Source organism: Coccinella septempunctata, chromosome 5 (genome assembly GCF_907165205.1).
Source record: "Coccinella septempunctata chromosome 5, icCocSept1.1, whole genome shotgun sequence".
In the NCBI taxonomy this organism is placed as follows: domain Eukaryota; kingdom Metazoa; phylum Arthropoda; class Insecta; order Coleoptera; family Coccinellidae; genus Coccinella; species Coccinella septempunctata.
Genome location: NC_058193.1, coordinates 16,115,729 through 16,133,779, shown reverse-complemented (window position 1 = coordinate 16,133,779; position 18,051 = coordinate 16,115,729). Strand labels below are relative to the sequence as shown.

Sequence of the window (18,051 nt, the reverse complement as noted above, 5' to 3'; positions counted from 1 at the left end):
TTTTTATTTTTCATTTGACTTGTCCTATACATTGTAAATGTCTTAAGGTACCAATAAATACCTAATTATTATTATTATATCAATGCATTGAGATGAACAGCCACAAATACGCGCCAGTTGTCCTGCTAATTGTTTATTCATGTGAAATTTTTGTTCAAAAGTGAGGTTCATCTTGATTGAAACTTCCTTTAATTCTTTTTTTTTTATATTGATGCAAGATGATTTTTGTGGAAGAATTTAACATTCTTGTAATTATCTGTTGGGGTGTAGGGGTTGTGTCGGAGAGGTAGTACCTTTTTTCTGAGACGGTCACTCCAAGCGTCATAGACGGGCGGAGGCCTCAGATAACTGGTCCTCACGAGACACCCAACTCTCACTTGTTGGCTCCAAGCGCCACACCCTGGTACACCGTGTTGACCCACGGGCTAAACCAAGTGAGGGTAGCCAGATATGGTGAAACCGCAGCGTCTGACCCAGAGTGGGCGGCTGCAAACAGCGTCTGTTCTCCATGTAGGAGCGGCTGAAAACATAGTCAGGAAAGCAACGGGAAACTAGCTGACTTACATATATTCCCCAAGACGTCACAATGGATACACAAAATCAAGCAATGGCCCTCAGTCCCGGGCACCCCTTAAATGGGGAGAGGGTGCTAAGTGTTACGGTAGCTCAATTAACGTTTGATTTAAATTAGAAAAGAAAATGGAGAATACAAAAGATACGCTGGAAGCACTCGAACCTACCTTTATTGGAACGATCGCCAGAATGGGGAGCTGGTACTATCCTGGTATCTATTTGCAGTCCTTGGAAAGCTTTCACACACCTTTTCTTGAAATTATGAGATTTCGAATATCGAGAATTCAATGAGAAATTTGCTTCGCACTTCGTGAACCGAGAATTCGAATTGAATTCATCTCTCGTCCATATGTTCCCATATGTAGCCCGAGATTTTCCAACGTATTTATTTACAACATAAAAATGAAACGCGGCTATTGATTCAACGCTCAATTCAAATCCGAAAAATAAACTTTACTGAATATTAATAATGAATAATTATGAAACCGAATAAATACTATAACTGAGCGTTGCAGTAACATAACCGCCCACCTAAAATAGTTATATTTTAAGTAGAAGATAAGAAAGAAGAGAGAAAAAAAAAACACTAATATGCATTTATATAATATTGTGAGAGAGGGAAAAAAAAAAATTATATAATTACTTGTAGTGAAAATATATGAGAGAGAGAGAATTAAAAAAAAAAAAAATAAAAACTCGTCGCTATTGTTCGGGAAGCGGACAAAGCTTAACGACAGGTCGCTGCAGTGACCCATTAACGGTTCTGATTGTAGCCACACGAGCTATTCCATCGGAGCCAGGGTGTAATTTTTCTATACGTGCCAAGCGCCAACGTAAAGGTGAGATTGGCCCGTCATTTACAATGACCAGAATTCCTGGCTTCAATGGATAATTGGATGATTCATTCCACTTTTTCCGCTGTTGCAAAGTGTGTAAATATTCCCTTTGCCAACGCTTCCAAAAATCCCGATGCATTCGTGTTAATAATTGCCATCGAGAAAGCCTTCCCATCGGTAGATCGGACAAATCTTCATCAGGTAGTGCTGAGAGAGGCGCAAGAGTTAAAAAATGTCCTGGGGTTAAAGCTGAGGTATCGTTGGGGTCACTGCTAAGAGGGCATAGAGGGCGCGAATTTAGAACGGCCTCAATTTGTGTGAGCACAGTGTACAACTCCTCATAGGTGAGCTTTTGTTCACCTATTACTCTCAGGAGACGAGTCTTCGTAGATTTTATTCCCGCCTCCCAAAGTCCTCCAAAGTGAGGGGATGACGGGGGATTGAACGTCCACTCAATTTTTTCACTTTCTACCGCATTTTTCATCAAATTGAGTAGAATTCCGTGAGCACCTCGGAAATTGGTACCTCCGTCACTAAAAATTCTCTGACACCTACCGCGACGGGCAATAAATCGTCGTAATGCTGCCAGAAAGGCCTCTGAGGAGAGATCAGAAACTAGCTCAACGTGTACTGCCTTCACAGCAAAACATATAAAAAGGCATATATATGCTTTGGTATATTTAGTTCCACGACTTCGTGACATGGTAACGAAGAAAGGGCCCCCAAAATCAACGCCAACGCACCTAAAAGGTTTAATTTTATTTAAACGAACAGCGGGTAAATTTCCCATGAGTGGTTGGACAGGTTTTGGGTTTACTCTGAAGCATGTATTACATTTAGAAAGTACACGATGAATCGCTCTTCGTGGTGAAAGAATCCAAAACTGTTGGCATAATAAATATTGTAGCATCTGATGCCCTGGATGCAGATAAAGAATATGAAAATGTCGGATAATTAAATCTGTTAAGAGATGGTGACAAGGAAGAAGTGCTGGATGTTTATTCTCGTAGGAGAGTCCAGAAAAGGCAATACGACCGCCCACCCTGAGAATTCCATCTGAATCAAGAAACGCGTTTAATTTTCTTAGCGGTTTGGAAATAAGTTTCTTTCTCTGAAGATTGAGTATATCATCACTAAAAACCTGTGATTGAACAGTTTTCACGATGAGATAAAGAGATTTCTTTAGCTCCGAGGAAGTCAAGCCACCACGTCGGCGTAGAGAAGGATATCTAGAATTGAAACAAAACCTCAAAACATAAGCCAGAACATTCTGAATTTTGGAGAGCGTAGAAAACCTGGACAAAATATCATCAACCAAGGTTGTTTCGATACAGGTTGTCAATGCAATTTTTCCTGCCTCTGCTGAACATAAGGGATCATCAGAACCTGAAAACTCCACCTCCAAGTTGAATGGAGCTGGTGAGGACAACCAACTTGGTCCCGACCACCACATGGTGCATCTCACCAGTTTTGATGGCGTGAGTCCCCTAGATCCAAAATCAGCAGGATTGTCTTCAGACCTCACATGAAACCAACGTTCCGGCGGTACCAAATCCTGAATTTTTGTCGTTCTATTGCTGACAAAGGATTTCCATTTATGAGGAGAAGATTTAATCCACGCTAGAGCAACTTTAGAATCTGACCAAGCGTATATATCATCTATTTTAATAGATGAATAAGTGGATTTGATGAAAGAAATTAATTTGGCCAGTAATAAAGAGGCACATAACTCTAAACGAGGAAGTGAAATTCGCCTAACTGGAGCAACTTTAGACTTGGCGCAAATGAAAGAAATCGAGACCTCTCCTGCAGTGTTTAAAAATCGGAAGTAGGCCACTGCAGCATATCCTCTCTCGCTTGCATCACCAAATCCGTGTAGTTCACATCTCACCCTTGAACTAAGACTTAGACGTCGCGAAATTTGTAACTCCTGCAGATCAGACAATTCGGACCTGCACTGACTCCAATGATCGACAAATTCCGATGAAGGAACCTGATCCCACTGCAGTCCCTGAACCCAGAGCAGCTGAATAAAATATTTCATAAGAAATGTGAAGGGTGTTAGAAATCCCAATGGATCATAGATGCGTGCAAGTTGTGAAAGAATACTCCGTTTCGTACAACTATTTTCTATTCCTGTAACGGCAAATGAAAAACAGTCTGAGCAAGGATTCCATCTCAAACCCAGAATTTTGACAAAATCGCCCTCATCGAAGGAAAAGGATTGTGACAACTGATGGTCATCTGGAATACCTTCAAGAATACATGGATTATTACTTGACCACTTTCTCAACTCGAATCCACCCCTACCCAATAGAGCAATCAGATCATCCCTGAGGTTGATGGAACCTTGGAGATCATCAGATCCCGACACTACGTCATCTACATATACGTCATCACGAAGGATTCTAGCTGCCAGGGAAAAAGATGTTTCTTCATCATCTGCTAATTTATGCAATGTTCGAAGGGCCAGAAAAGGCGCCGAAGAAACTCCATACGTGACCGTGTTGAGTTCATAGCATTCAACCGGATCTGATGGACTGAACCGCCATAGAATCCGCTGATACTTACGGTGAACAGGGTCAACCAAGATCTGACGGTACATTTGCCGAATGTCGGCTGTGAAAACATACTTATGAGTGCGAAAGCGCAAGAGGATGGTCACGATATCAGCTTGTAGCTTCGGTCCTGTAAGAAGGCAGTCGTTTAAAGAAGGATTATCCATAACCTTGGCTGAAGCATCAAAGACGACTCTCAGTTTCGTAGAAGAACTATCCGGCTTCACAACACAATGATGGGGAATGAAATAAGAATCATTCAATGATGAAGCCAAATCTACTATTGTCATATGACCCGAATCCAGATAATCCTGCATAAATTTGCAGTAATCATCCCGAAGGGTGGGATTCGTGCGAAGTCGACGCTCTAAGGAAAGAAAGCGACGTGAGGCCATGGAGTACGTATCTCCAAATGATATAGGTGGGGTAACTTTAAAAGGCAGAGAAACACTATATCGTCCAGACGCAGATCTGCTGACATCTCTGCTGAAGATTTCTTCGCATAAAATCTCCTCTGGCGATCTGCATTCAGAATTTGGAAGTTCTTCTACCTCCCAGAAGGATTTCAGAGTAGAATTCAGCGAAGAATCAACAGAAATATGTAGTGAACTGACACCTTGGTTTGGAATTATCGTTCGACCCATCAACACACAACCAAAAACTGTTTGAAGGGCAGAAGGCTCTCCTTTCTCCCCAACAACACGACCACCGAGAAGTAATGAAGGAAATACCTCGGCGCCCAACAAAAGATCGATATTACCTGGGGTGTCAAAGTTGGGATCAGCCAAGTCCAAAGTGGATATTGAAGGTGACGAAAAGGACACTCTCGAACTCGGCAGGTGAGAACAAATCTTGTTCATAACAATTGCATCAAATGTAAATGATGGACTGAGGGCAGACCTAGGACACACAGTGCATATAACACTGGATGAGGATGGTATCGAACTATCTCCTATTCCCCGAATACATAAAAATGATTTAGAAAGGTGAAGACCTAACTGAGAAGCACACTTCTTCGTTATTAGATTCGTTTGGGAGCCACTATCGAGGAGAGCTCGAATCATTTTGAAGTTACCATAGGCATCTCGGATTTTCACCTGTGCAGTAGCCAAGAGTACACCGTAATCTGAAGAAGACGTCATTATAATAGCTTGAGAAGAACCCGATGAATTCGACGGTGCGGCAGAAGATACAATTGAATTAGAATTTTCTTCAACAGTTTGGGAATCGGAATTTGGAAAATGAAGGAGGGAATGATGTTTGCCCGAACATGAACGACAGGTAGATTTCGAGGCGCACTTAGATACGTCATGTGCTGAGTGAAGGCAATTGAAACACCATTTGTTCATTTTAGCAATTTGTTGCCTTTCAAATGGCGATTTCGCAAGAAAAGAATAACATTTATAAATGCTATGAGCAGATTGACAATAGTTACACTTCAATTTATTTTTTGTACTATTATTCATGGATTGAGTCATGAAAATTGATGTAGATTTCTGAGATTTTTTAGATTCGTTCTGTGAGAGTGGACTGTATTTTGATTTAGCAGATATAGAAAGAGCAGCAGATTCAAGAGCAGCGCATTGATTCAAAAGAAATTTTTGAAGACTTGCAAATGAGGGTAATTCTGTAGAACATTCCTGTAATTCGAAGCGTTTAATAGTCGAATTATCAAGTTTTTGCATCATCATATGAAAAAGAATGAAATCCCATTGATCAACCGGTAAACCTAGATTTTTCAAGAATGAAAGATTTTCCGAAAAAACATCAATTAGTTTGCGCAAACCTTCAACGGATTCTTGTGACAGCTTTGGGACGTTTGTTAATTCTTGCCAAAAAGAATTTGCTAAAAGACGTTTGTTTTGGTATCTTTTAGTTAAAGTATTGAATGCAATTTGATAATTTTCAGATGTTAATGAAATACCCTTTAAAAGTGAAAAAGCTTGTGAAGTCAAGGAGCTCAGTAAATACTGAAACTTTTCAACATCCGATAAGTTATCGTTATTATGTACCAAACTTACGAAGATATCATAAAAGGTAGTCCAATCTTTATAGTTTCCACTAAACGTTGGCAACGAAACTTTTGGAAGCTTGACGTTAGGTGCACCTTTAGTAATGCTGACTACTGAACTTCTACTGTCATCATCAGAAAATAAATTTTTATAAATAGTTTTGATGGTGAAAAAGGATTCATTAACGGATGACTTCAACAATTTTTCCGCATTTAAATCAGAGCCTTCAACTACTGATAATAAGGCAATAATAGCACTATGAATGTCATGAAACTTTTGGTGGATATGATCCAATTGTTCATAACGCAGTCTGAAACGAGTATGGAGGCTCTCACCACCAATGGCGGATTGTGCCAACAAAAGTACTTCCTCGATATCATCGATATGAAGCTGACGAAGAGCAATATTTTGCTTTAATTTATTAGCACTCATTATGAGATAAATAAATTTGAAAACTGCAACCCTCAGTTATGAAGTTGAATGAGAGAAAAAAAAAAAACTATAGGAATGAATGAAGAGAAATACGAACAAAAAAATCTAGATATTATTTTGAATGAACGCTGAATCAACAGATAATATCCGGCTCGAATTAGGGCCAATGTTACGGTAGCTCAATTAACGTTTGATTTAAAATAGAAAAGAAAATGGAGAATACAAAAGATACGCTGGAAGGACTGGAACCTACCTTTATTGGAACGATCGCCAGAATGGGGAGCTGGTACTATCCTGGTATCTATTTGCAGTCCTTGGAAAGCTTTCACACACCTTTTCTTGAAATTATGAGATTTCGAATATCGAGAATTCAATGAGAAATTTGCTTCGCACTTCGTGAACCGAGAATTCGAATTGAATTCATCTCTCGTCCATATGTTCCCATATGTAGCCCGAGATTTTCCAACGTATTTATTTACAACATAAAAATGAAACGCGGCTATTGATTCAACGCTCAATTCAAATCCGAAAAATAAACTTTACTGAATATTAATAATGAATAATTATGAAACCGAATAAATACTATAACTGAGCGTTGCAGTAACACTAAGAATCCCCCGGTTTTGGACTGGGAGTAAGAAATGAGAGAGGAGAACGACTAATTGAATTCTGTCAAGAAGTGGACATCACAATCATGAACACATTTTTTAAACTACCCCCCCGAAGACTATACACTTGGAGATCCCCAGCCGACAACAACCATAGAATCGTGAGGAATCAAATCGACTTTATTATGATAAACAGAAGATATCGCAATGCGGTTATCTCTTGTAAAACGTATCTTGGCGCGGACATACCATCAGATCACAACCTGTTACTAGCTCGCACGAAATTAAGACTAAAGAAGGTAGTTAGAAAGAAAACTCCAAAGACTGCTTGCATGCAGAAACTCAAACAAGACAACGTATAACGACAAACAAAGGAGAGGTTAAACAAAGAATTCAAAAATATATCTGAGAACAACAACCATGAAATAGAAATAGAAGACCTATGGAATAAAATAAAAGTATCTATAACCCCTGTTACAGAAGAAGAACTAAGACCAGACAGATTGGTTAAGAGACAACAATGGATGACAGACTCTATCTTAGAACTTATGGAAGAAAGAAGACAACACAGAAACAGGGACAATGTAAAATACAAGGAGCTACACAAGAAAGTCATAAGAGCAATTAAAGAAGCTAAAGAACGGTGGCTACAGGAAAAAGGTGTCGAAATCGAGATCTTGCAAAAGAAATACGACAACTTTAATCTTCATAAGAAAATAAAGGAAGCAACGGGAGGATATCAAAGACGGGATCCAGGAATAATCTTAGACTCGAATGACAACAACATAACGGAGACGGACAAAAAACTTGCAAGATGGAAGGAATACATGGAGGAGCTTTTCGGAGACGAGAATATCGATAATGGATTCCCGGTGGTCGGTGACGAAGGACCTACCATTACACAAGAGGAAGTGGAATCAGCTATCAACCGACTAAGGAACAACAAAGCTCCTGGACCAGACCAGATTCATGGGGAAGTCCTCAAGCTGCTGGATCCAGAACAGATAAAACTGTTTACCAACCTCTTTAACAAAGTATACACAAGCGGTCAATTGCCAAATGGCTGCTGTCGACATTCATCCCAATACCCAAAAAGGCGAACGCAAATAAATGTTCTGACCACAGAATAATAAGCTTGATGAGTCACATCCTAAAAGCTTTCCTTAATATTATACAGGCACGCGTATATAGAAGACTCGATGAGAGAATAAGCGACACACAGTTCGGCTTCAGGAAGGGACTGGGTACCCGAGCGGCCTTATTCTCAATACAGGTCCTGATTCAACGAGCACGGGATGTTAACACAGACGTCTTTATGTGCTTCATAGACTTTGAAAAGGCCTTTGATAGAGTCAAACATGATATACTCATCTCAATCCTACGTGAATCCGGAATCGATGACAAAGACGCAAATATAATATCGAAGCTATATTTACAACAAAAAGCCATTGTTCGAGTCGAAAACGAAACATCAGAGGAGTTTAGCATAAGGAGAGTAGTTCGCCAAGGTTGTATAATGTCACCACTTCTGTTTAACGTCTACTCAGAACATCTGTTTAAAGAAGCATTAGACAGCATAGAAGATGGAGTTGTAATAAACGGTGAAATAATAAATAACCTCAGATACGCTGACGACACCGTCCTTATAGCGGACACTGCTGAAGGGCTCCAAAGACTTATAGACCGTGTAGGGACTGCATGCACTAAATATGGTATGAAGATAAACTGTAAGAAGACACACACACTAATTATCAGTAAAAACCCTATCGACAACATACAGTTTACTGCTGGCAATATAGTCCTCACAATGGCCGAAACAGTTACATATCTGGGCTGCACCTCGAATAAGGATGGGGATCATTCTCGGGAAATAAAATGTCGAATCGAAAAAGCAAGAAGTACATTTAACAAGATGCGTAAAGTACTATGCAATCTGTCCCTCAACATTCATACTAGAATAAGAATTCTAAAATGCTATGTGCTCTCAACCCTTCTGTACGGAGCAGAAGCGTGGACCCTTACTGATGCCTCATGTAAGCGCATAGATGCATTTGAGATGTTGTGTTATCGCCGCATGCTCAGAATCCCATGGGTACACCACGTGTCAAACGATACGGTATTGCAACGCATTGACGGACAATTAGAATACCTACAATGTGTCAAATGCAGGAAATTGGAATACTTCGGACATATCATGCGAAATGGAAAATACCACCTTCTTCAGCTCATCCTGCAGGGAAAAATAGAGGGCCGAAGGTCAGCAGGGCGAAGACGAATATCCTGGCTGCGAAACTTAAGAACATGGACTGGAATGACATCGACAGCTCTATTCAGAGCGGCAGTGAATAAAGTTATTTGGACCAATGTGATAGCCAACATCCATAGAGGATAGGCACTTCAAGAAGAATTATCTGTTAATTCCTTCGGGAGATACCCATTCCCAACCACTGCAACATATGCATTTCATCTTCGGGTTAATATTTTTGAAATCTACAACTGATGTAACGTATTGTAACCAGTCCGGCCCTTGCGCTGTGATAGACACTGGCTCGACCAAAACCATTGGGTGTCCCCAGAATTCCAGCCATTGTTCGCGCCTGGAAGGCGGACCACCGTAATCGAAGACGACTGGCTACCTGAAGAAATTCAAAGAGCACAAGAGATAGATAATAACTTGAAAGTAATCCTGAGTTGGAAGAAGAGCGGTAGACGACCTACTTGGGTAGAAGTATCCAGACTGAGCCAGAATATGAAGTCGTATTGGGCACAATGGGAAACGTTGAAGATTGATGGAGGTCTTCTGAAACGTTGTTGGGAAAATGAAGATGGAACTGAGCAGAGACTTCAGTTGATTGTGCCGAAGAGCCGTGTGACAGACATTCTGACCAGACTACATAATGGAACTTCCGGTGGACATTTCGGGATAACCAAGACGTTTGAAAAAGTCAGGCAGCGATTTTATTGGCTAAATTGTAAGAGGGACGTTAAATATTGGTGTAGAAGATGCAAGGTTTGTGCTGCTGCTAACGGACCTTATGGTAAAGGAAAAGCACCAATGAAGCAATATAACGTCGGATCCCCCATGGAACGAGTAGCTATCGACATCGCTGGCCCCTTTCCCGAAACAGACCATGGAAACAAGTACATTGTACTACTACATGGTAGCGATGGACTATTTCACTAAATGGGTGGAAGCCTACGGTATTCCTAATCAAGAGGCAAGTACGGTAGCTGATAAATTGGTCAGAGAATTCTTCTACAGATTTGAAATACCTCTGGAGCTGCATTGTGATCAAGGTCGAAATTTTGAATCGAAGTTATTCCAAGAAGTTGGAATTGGGGATTCACAAAACAAGGACTACACCTCTTCATCCACAATCAGACGGCATGGTCGAACGAATGAATCGGACCAGGGGAAAACATCTAGCCAAAGTAGTTTCTGATCACCAGCGGGATTGGGATGAATATTTACATCTATTCATCATGGCATATATATCTTCGGTTCTAGAATCTACCAAGGAAACTCCATCCAGTATAATGTTCGGCAGAGAAATACGGCTGCCTTGCGAATTAGAGTTTGGATGTAAGCCTGCAGAAGACGTAGCTGGGGAGGACTACGTTAGTAAATTAAGGAACAAGCTGGATTACATTCATGACAAGGTACGCAATCAAATGCAGCAAGCAAGTGACCGAATGAAAATGCGCTACGACATCAAGGCTATTGAGGGTGGATTCACCACTGGAGATCTGGTGTGGCTACATAATCCACAAAGGAGGAAAGGTTTTTCACCAAAGCTGCAGAGACAGTGGGAGGGACCGTATGAAATAATCAAGGGGATAAATGATGTAGTTTACCGGATAAGGAAGCTCCCCAGAGGAAAACCAAAGGTCGTCCATTTCAACCGATTAGCCCCGTACGCGCAGGACGAAGAAGAGGTACGTCTTTTGGAAGCTCCGATGCAAGGTAGCAGCGATTACCAGAGGTTTATAGATTGCTATGGTGAGACACGCGTTGCACGGTTCGGCGTCACACAGGAAGTGCATCAAGACCTCTTTATAGTTTCTGAGGAATACTCTCTCGCTCATTGTGTAGCGAAGGACAAGAGTATTCAGAAATAAATTTGGACGTCAGGAAGAACTATTACGACAGCAGCCAAGAATCGGAAAGGCTTTGAAATTGAAGGCTGAATGTCGGTTCATTTATTACCTAGTCACCAAGCAACATTCCCATCAGATAAAAATCTATGGACGGCACTGCATAGCTTGAAAGGCTGGGCGCCTATATAAGCCCAGAGGAGGAGCAGGTAGAAGTACAAGTACAGTTATAGTTCACAGTGCAAGCAACTAGTGGAAATAAATACGAGTGAAAATAAATAGTAGTGTCATAGTTAGTTTGTGAGTTATAAGTGTATTAAGTGTGAAAAAATAATTTAAATCAGTTGGACGTTTCAATCAAGCGAAGAAAACGTTACAGTATCAAACTTTAGCCAAAGAAGATAACAAACATTAACTCTCCCCAAGCTACTGCATATTATGATATTATACTGATCTCTTGTATTTTCCATGCAAATAACTTGATTTGGTATGCCTTCAATTAGAACGGGCAACATAGCGTTGATTTATAACCCAAAAATGTTTTGACAAGCTTCATAACCCCACATTTTCGTACTATAGAGTGAAATGTGTCAAATATCCATGGCCCACGGACTGCTAAAATAAAAGTGAATGGAGTATACGATCGTCAATGACATTTGACATTGCAGTAAAAGCGCGATACAAGGTTTGGATCACAATATCTGTCGCATCAGAACGAACTTTAAAACCTAAAACTTAATATTTAGCGAGTTATTTTCTAGTTGCTATAACTCTATTGTAATAACTATCTCCTGTATTAACATCTGTTGTTTGATGATATATGTATTTGTATGATCTGGTGCGTTAATTTTCAGTCTTGAGAATGGAATAAAACATGTCGAAGAATGTATTATTGAAAAATTTGTGAATATAGTCAAATGTTTAATTTTCCCCAGGTGATGAATGAGGAATCAATTTCATTATTGTTAATAATCAAAGATGAAATTGTTGAAAAAAAATGTGTCTTGATGATAAAATAAGAAATCACAAGGTGGATCACACCACAGGTGGTTTCAAAGAAGAAAATAGGCTCACCAAAAACAGATTTCCTTTTACCCAGTAGAGTGTGATAGATTTCATATAAACCTCACCCTCAATTGGAAAAAAAATTCAATCAAAGTAGACTCGAAATAATACATTTATGAATGAACAGACTTCATTTATTTGATGAGTGTATCGATTATTTTGCTGGTGAGTCTATAAGTCTCCTGAAATTGAAATATGTATGTACCAATTGATTTCTTGTACATTATGTTATTCACAACAAAATTTGGCATTTTTTGAAATCCTATTCATACAAATTGTTACCTTCAAACTCTATAATTTCAGAGTTCAATAGTAATTTGCCAAGTTACATGCAGAATAGCATACAAAGAAGACTTTAATCAGTGAAAAAAACAAACATGTATGTACTTACGTTTTGTAGCAAATTTTAGTTACTTGGTGTAACTTATAGTCATAGTTTCTCTTAGTAATTTCAGCACAAGAAATTGCTTTTTCTACAGATGGTCCACATCCTGTCCAAATGCAACATATATCATCGGATTTATTCTCATGGAACTTTTTCATATGAGCTAAAACATTCCTCATTTTGGTACCTCCTCGAACCTAAAATGTAATGCTTGTCAAAAAAAAACTTAATTTTTGTCTGCAAGATTTACAGGAAAGAGAATCGTGAGTATAGAAAGGTAAAAAAAAATACCTGCAGCCACAGTACGTCCTGAGGAATATTTGCTATAGGAATATCTGTAAGAAGCAAAGGTTCTTCCTCATTTTTACCTTTCGTGTAATTTTCCATTTCAATCAAATTCAAAATCTTGAAATTAACCTCAACGTCGTCAACCATAGAGAAATGGGTGTCACTGTCGTCAACTCCGTCAACTCAACAAATAACAAAGAGCAAATTCTTATTCTTGTTTGTTTACATATAACGTGCGTTCAAAAAAATTCGTCGTCAAGTAGGCTATGGAATTTTAAACGTCGATATTAGCTTTGTTTTGGTTCGCACTTGAGGCGGTTCCGAATCGGTTCAAAGTAGTGGAGCAGCAATGGTGTGGGAAGCTACACGCATGCTACGCGCGAGCTTACGCTGAATAAATAAATGTGCGACTGTTTTGAACCGTTCTGGAACCATCCTAAAAGCGAACCAAAACAGGCCTATAGCGTATCTAAACGTAGTTCTTAGCTTGTGTTCTATTCTTATTACAGGTTAGGTGTCAAGTTAGCGTTTTGGATTGTTGTTAAATTAAAATTATCAGCAAATGATAAAGATGGTTTTTACCGACGTACAAAAAGCATTCATTATTGAATCCTACTTCAGAAATGGGGAGAAAATAGAAGGCGAGTGGAAATATTCTGTTGAGAAATGTCTCAGCGACTTCAGGATCGAGTATCCCAACGTTGCTGTAGATTACCAATCTTTCCAGAGTACTGTTTCGCGATGTGTGAGCGTTTTTCGTGAAACAGGTAGCGTTTAAAGAAAAAAAGGAAGTGGTCGACCAAAGAAGAGAACACCCGAGTTAATCGAAAATGTTGAGAATGTGATGACAGAAGCTCCACGAACCTCTGTTCGGGTTTTATCTCAACTAGCTGGAGTCTCTGTTGGTACATGTCACACAATTTTGAAAGAAGACATCAATTTGTATCCTTATAGATTGACATGTTATCAGAAGATTGAAGATGTTGATTACCCTCGTAGAATGGCCTTCTGTCAGTGGTTTCTAAACTAATTCATCGATAACCCGAATAAAGTTTTCTTCTCCGACGAAGCCTGGTTTCATCTTTCTGGATATGTCAACTCCCAAAATATGAGAATGTGGAGCAGTCAAAAACCAGAAAATTTTTACATTGAGACACCACTTCATTCTCAAAAAATTGGAGTTTGGTGTGCTATCAGTCAGAGAAGAATTGTTGGACCTATTTTCTTTGACGGAACTTTAACAGCAGAACGCTATAAAGAGGATATTATCATGCCTTTTATAGCTGAATTAAATTTCGAAGAACGGTCAAATAGTTATTTTCAACAAGATGGAGCCAGAGCACACACAGCTATAGAAACATTGGCTACACTAAGGAATATTTTTCAGGATCGACTCATTAGCGTCAATACTGAAAATGAATTTCCTTCAAGATCGTGTGATCTTACACCATGTGATTTCTTCTTATGGCCTCATTTGAAGAATTCTATCTTCCAATCACCCATTTCTAATCTGGACGAACTCAAGACTAGGATCATTGAAAAAATTCATCTAATTAACGATGATCCGTTTATATTGAATAATGTCTTTGAATCTCTCAAAAGAAGATGTGAGAAGTGTTTGGAGCAAAGAGGAGGACATTTCCAACAGCTACTTTAATTATATAGAACTCTTAAACGTGAAACTCATTGTAATGAAAATCCTATAATTCAGTTTCTTCAGTTATGGCAGAGACTGCCTCTGGTTATGGATTTTCACTGTCAGCGTCAATTCAATATTTTATTCATTGAGAAATAAACATATTCTGAGGTTCTTAGTGTGATTTATTTCTATTACCTACTGTAATAGGTACAACCTTTTCACATAATTGTAAGTACAAAAACCATAATACTCGATTCGTTCAAGATTCACGTCTTTGACTTATGAACTCAGGTTAATTTTTCCAATCGCCTCAGATTATTTGGATTCTTGTGATTTAATTCAATGAAAAAATGCTAATAAATCATTATTGAATGTGCAAGTAATTTTTTCTGAGAAATTGCCTTTTCATACAAAATTACGATAAATAGGTTAATGTCATCAATGTTTACATTTGGCTGTGATGACTGATGAGTGTGATGTAAGGAAAGAATTACGTTCAGTCACAGAAAATCAACCTACAAAATTCTTAGAACATAGAATATCAGGAAGGAGCTTTTTCGAATAAATGTGACGAGAATTGTGCGACGGAAACGGCCATATTGGTCTTCCAAATTTTAATTTTAAAAGTGGCAGACTTGGAAGTCAAATGATTCTATTATCTGTGGCCAAATGAACAAAGTGATGTTTTAACTTAATTTTGGTCATTTTGATTCTTGAAATTTACTGAAAATAAGGATTTTGGATATTGTAGCGTGAATAATTCATAGGTAGGTGATTTTTTTAAGCTGAATATCAGGAATTAATTATGAGTTCCCGAATTTCATGACATATAACAAGGTTATCTCGTGACAATAACACTCCATGGGCGTAGGTGATGTTAAGTCATAGACCTTAATACCATTAAGTATCTAGCCAAGCAGTGTTAGGCGGGGTGAATTTCCGCTTAGATTATCAATTTGAACGAGCTTGAAAAAGCTTCTGACTTTACGTCAGTGCTTTCCTAATTTTTTTGATTAATCAGAATCAACTGACTATTGAAGTTAGTTTTTTGGAAACTTCATAGTCCTACGTCACTGTTGAAACGGAAATATATGTCGGCCATATTTCTCCTCCATTCCGGTCAAATTGAGATGAGCAATATGCTCCTTCCTGTTATTCTATATTCTAAGACAAAATTCCACAACGATCACGACCACGACCGCCCGAATTACCGTTCCACTAGTGCCCGGCTTCAAAAGCGTATAGGCTAGTGGAACGGTACGTGAGCGACGGTGAACTCGTTTTTGAAAATTCAAATAGCGAAATGAATGCAGAAATCAGTTTTGTATAATTTGATTCTCTTGAGAAAGATGAAGAACCAAACTCTCGCCAAGTTCTTCTTTGATTTAAGCGGTTTAGCTTTCACAACATTGGTACAGTGGGAATCAGAATTTATTTACAAATCTTGTGTTCTTGTTCGTGAGAAAGCAATAGTGTTCAAAGATCTTTGGTAGTGTTGAAGATGGACTCCGATATTTTATAAAATTTACGAGTTGTAGCGGAATTTGATGATAAAATAAATAAATAATAACTTTATTTCAAAGTTCAAATGAAATCGACGTCACGAAATCAATGATAATTCATCCATTTTAAATTTAGCGCCACACGTTCACAAACGACCACTTCGACCAACGGGCAGACATGGGTCGTCATGATCGAAAACGATGCCGCCATCGATTCGAAGCGGGCGATCGTGATCTTCTAGTGGAACGGCCTTAGGTCGTCGTGAGCGTTGTGAGCGCCTAGTGGAACGCGCCCTAGAAGTTCTAACTGTAGCGTATGGTCCGGTTTCTGTTGGGCTGTGGTCCGTATATAGACCATATTAGTGAGGTTAGGCGGGAAATTTGAAACGCGATCCATCCGTGGATCTGGTCCCTGAATTCCCTAAGCATTTCTTATGGGACTAAAAATGCCGCGTACTTCTCGCCTGTTTTTGGATATTTTAGCGAATTTCTTAAGATTTATTTCTGTTGGAATGTGTTCTATGATCCTTTCTTAACAAGTTGAAAACAAAATTTCGTAATAAAATGGTATATTTTTTTAATAATGGATCAATATAAAATTGGTCAGCAAGATCCATGGAAGTTTGTCCAAAGAGGAACGTTTGTCGTAGCTTCATTTCGTTTCTAACCTCTGAAGCTGACATCATTCTAACGCGCAAGCGTAGCATGTCATTTTCTTTGTTACGGTCGTAGATAGAGGAAGGGGAAGATAACGTAAACAACAAGAAAAGTGTGTCCAACATCTCTATGTTTTTGTTGACATTTACTGTGCATTTACTCCATGTTTGTTTACGTTTACCCCAATATTCGAATGTTAATTATCGTATTTGTGTTCGATTTAATAGTGTTTCGTGCGTTTTAAGACTTGAGTATCAAGAATTTCGGTGTGGACATGCCAGGAAATTGTGTAATTTGTGGAAAATATGCCAAAAAAGATAGATTCGGATTGGGGTAAACGTAAACAAAAACAAGTTGATGTTGGACACAGAGAGCTCTCCTTCGTAGCTGCGCAATGCGGTATCTTCTCTTTCCTCTATCTACGGTTACGGTTCATGATTGACGTATAGCAGAAATGATCTACGACATACGGATATATTCCGTATAATAATGTGTTCAATTTTGATTTTAGGACATATAAAAGTATTTTGTGATGTAAAATGTACTTGGAAACAACCTCTAATGATTGCGGTACCCAATTTTGCATGTCTTTATATTAACATTTACTTCTAGCTAGCGATATTCCATCTTAAAGTCGATTCCTATGTAAAAAAATTTGAATATGGATCTCCCGCCAATTGAGTGATTCTAACCTCACTAATATGGTCTATACACTTTGGTTACTTCTGCGCTGTGGTTCGTCTATACCATTGAACTCTATGGGAGTTCAATGGTCTATACACTTTGGTTTCTTCTGGTTAGTAAGTGGGCGGTCCGTAAATGTCGAATTCCTGACAATTCAGTTCAATATCTGTCACCAGAGTAACCGCTCTGGTAACTTTCGGTTACCAAATGTGTATATACGGACCATACGCTTGGTTAGTAGTGGGCGGTCCGTATATGCACACTTCGGTGCAATCATGGCTGTGGTCCGTATATACACTTTGGTTTCTTCTGGTTAGTAAGTGGGCGGTCCGTATATGTCGAATTCCTGACAATTCGGTTCAATATCAGTCACCAGAGTAACCGCTCTGGTAACTTTCGGTTACCAAATGTGTATATACCATAGACTTATAATAACATGGACTCCGCCGGTGAGAGAGAGGTCGGTAGGTTGAATAAGATGGAGAGTTTGTGGGCAAGCTGTCAAAAGGTTATAGTGCACAAGTTTATGCGAAAATTTTCTTTAATAAATTTTCATCAAGCTTCCGAGAAGACACACAGGAATTCCATAGCATTCCTTCGAAATGAATTATGTCCAAAAATATGTTTTATTCAAGAATAGATGTAATGAGAATAATAATAATATAATAATAATCAACACCTTGTGGGCAAAGTCTGCGAAAATTGTAAAAATTTTCC

General features: G+C 38.9%; 1 protein-coding gene across 2 annotated transcripts in view; it reads right to left on the bottom strand.

The window, feature by feature from the left end:
* LOC123313154 (ribonuclease P protein subunit p25-like protein) overlaps positions 1 to 18,051 on the bottom strand; it is a 47,732-nt gene that overhangs the window by 19,143 nt on the left and 10,538 nt on the right. Inside the window, exons 1-2 of one of the 2 annotated variants that reach the window (XM_044897894.1) lie at positions 12,856 to 13,036; positions 12,571 to 12,761 (exon numbers count right to left, since the gene is read on the bottom strand). In XM_044897894.1, coding sequence (XP_044753829.1) covers positions 12,571 to 12,761; positions 12,856 to 12,999 — 335 coding nt within the window. In that variant the 5' untranslated portion in view covers positions 13,000 to 13,036. Of the gene's footprint in view, positions 1 to 12,570; positions 12,762 to 12,855; positions 13,037 to 18,051 lie in introns of those variants that run through there. The other variant, XM_044897893.1, reaches the window with a different exon arrangement.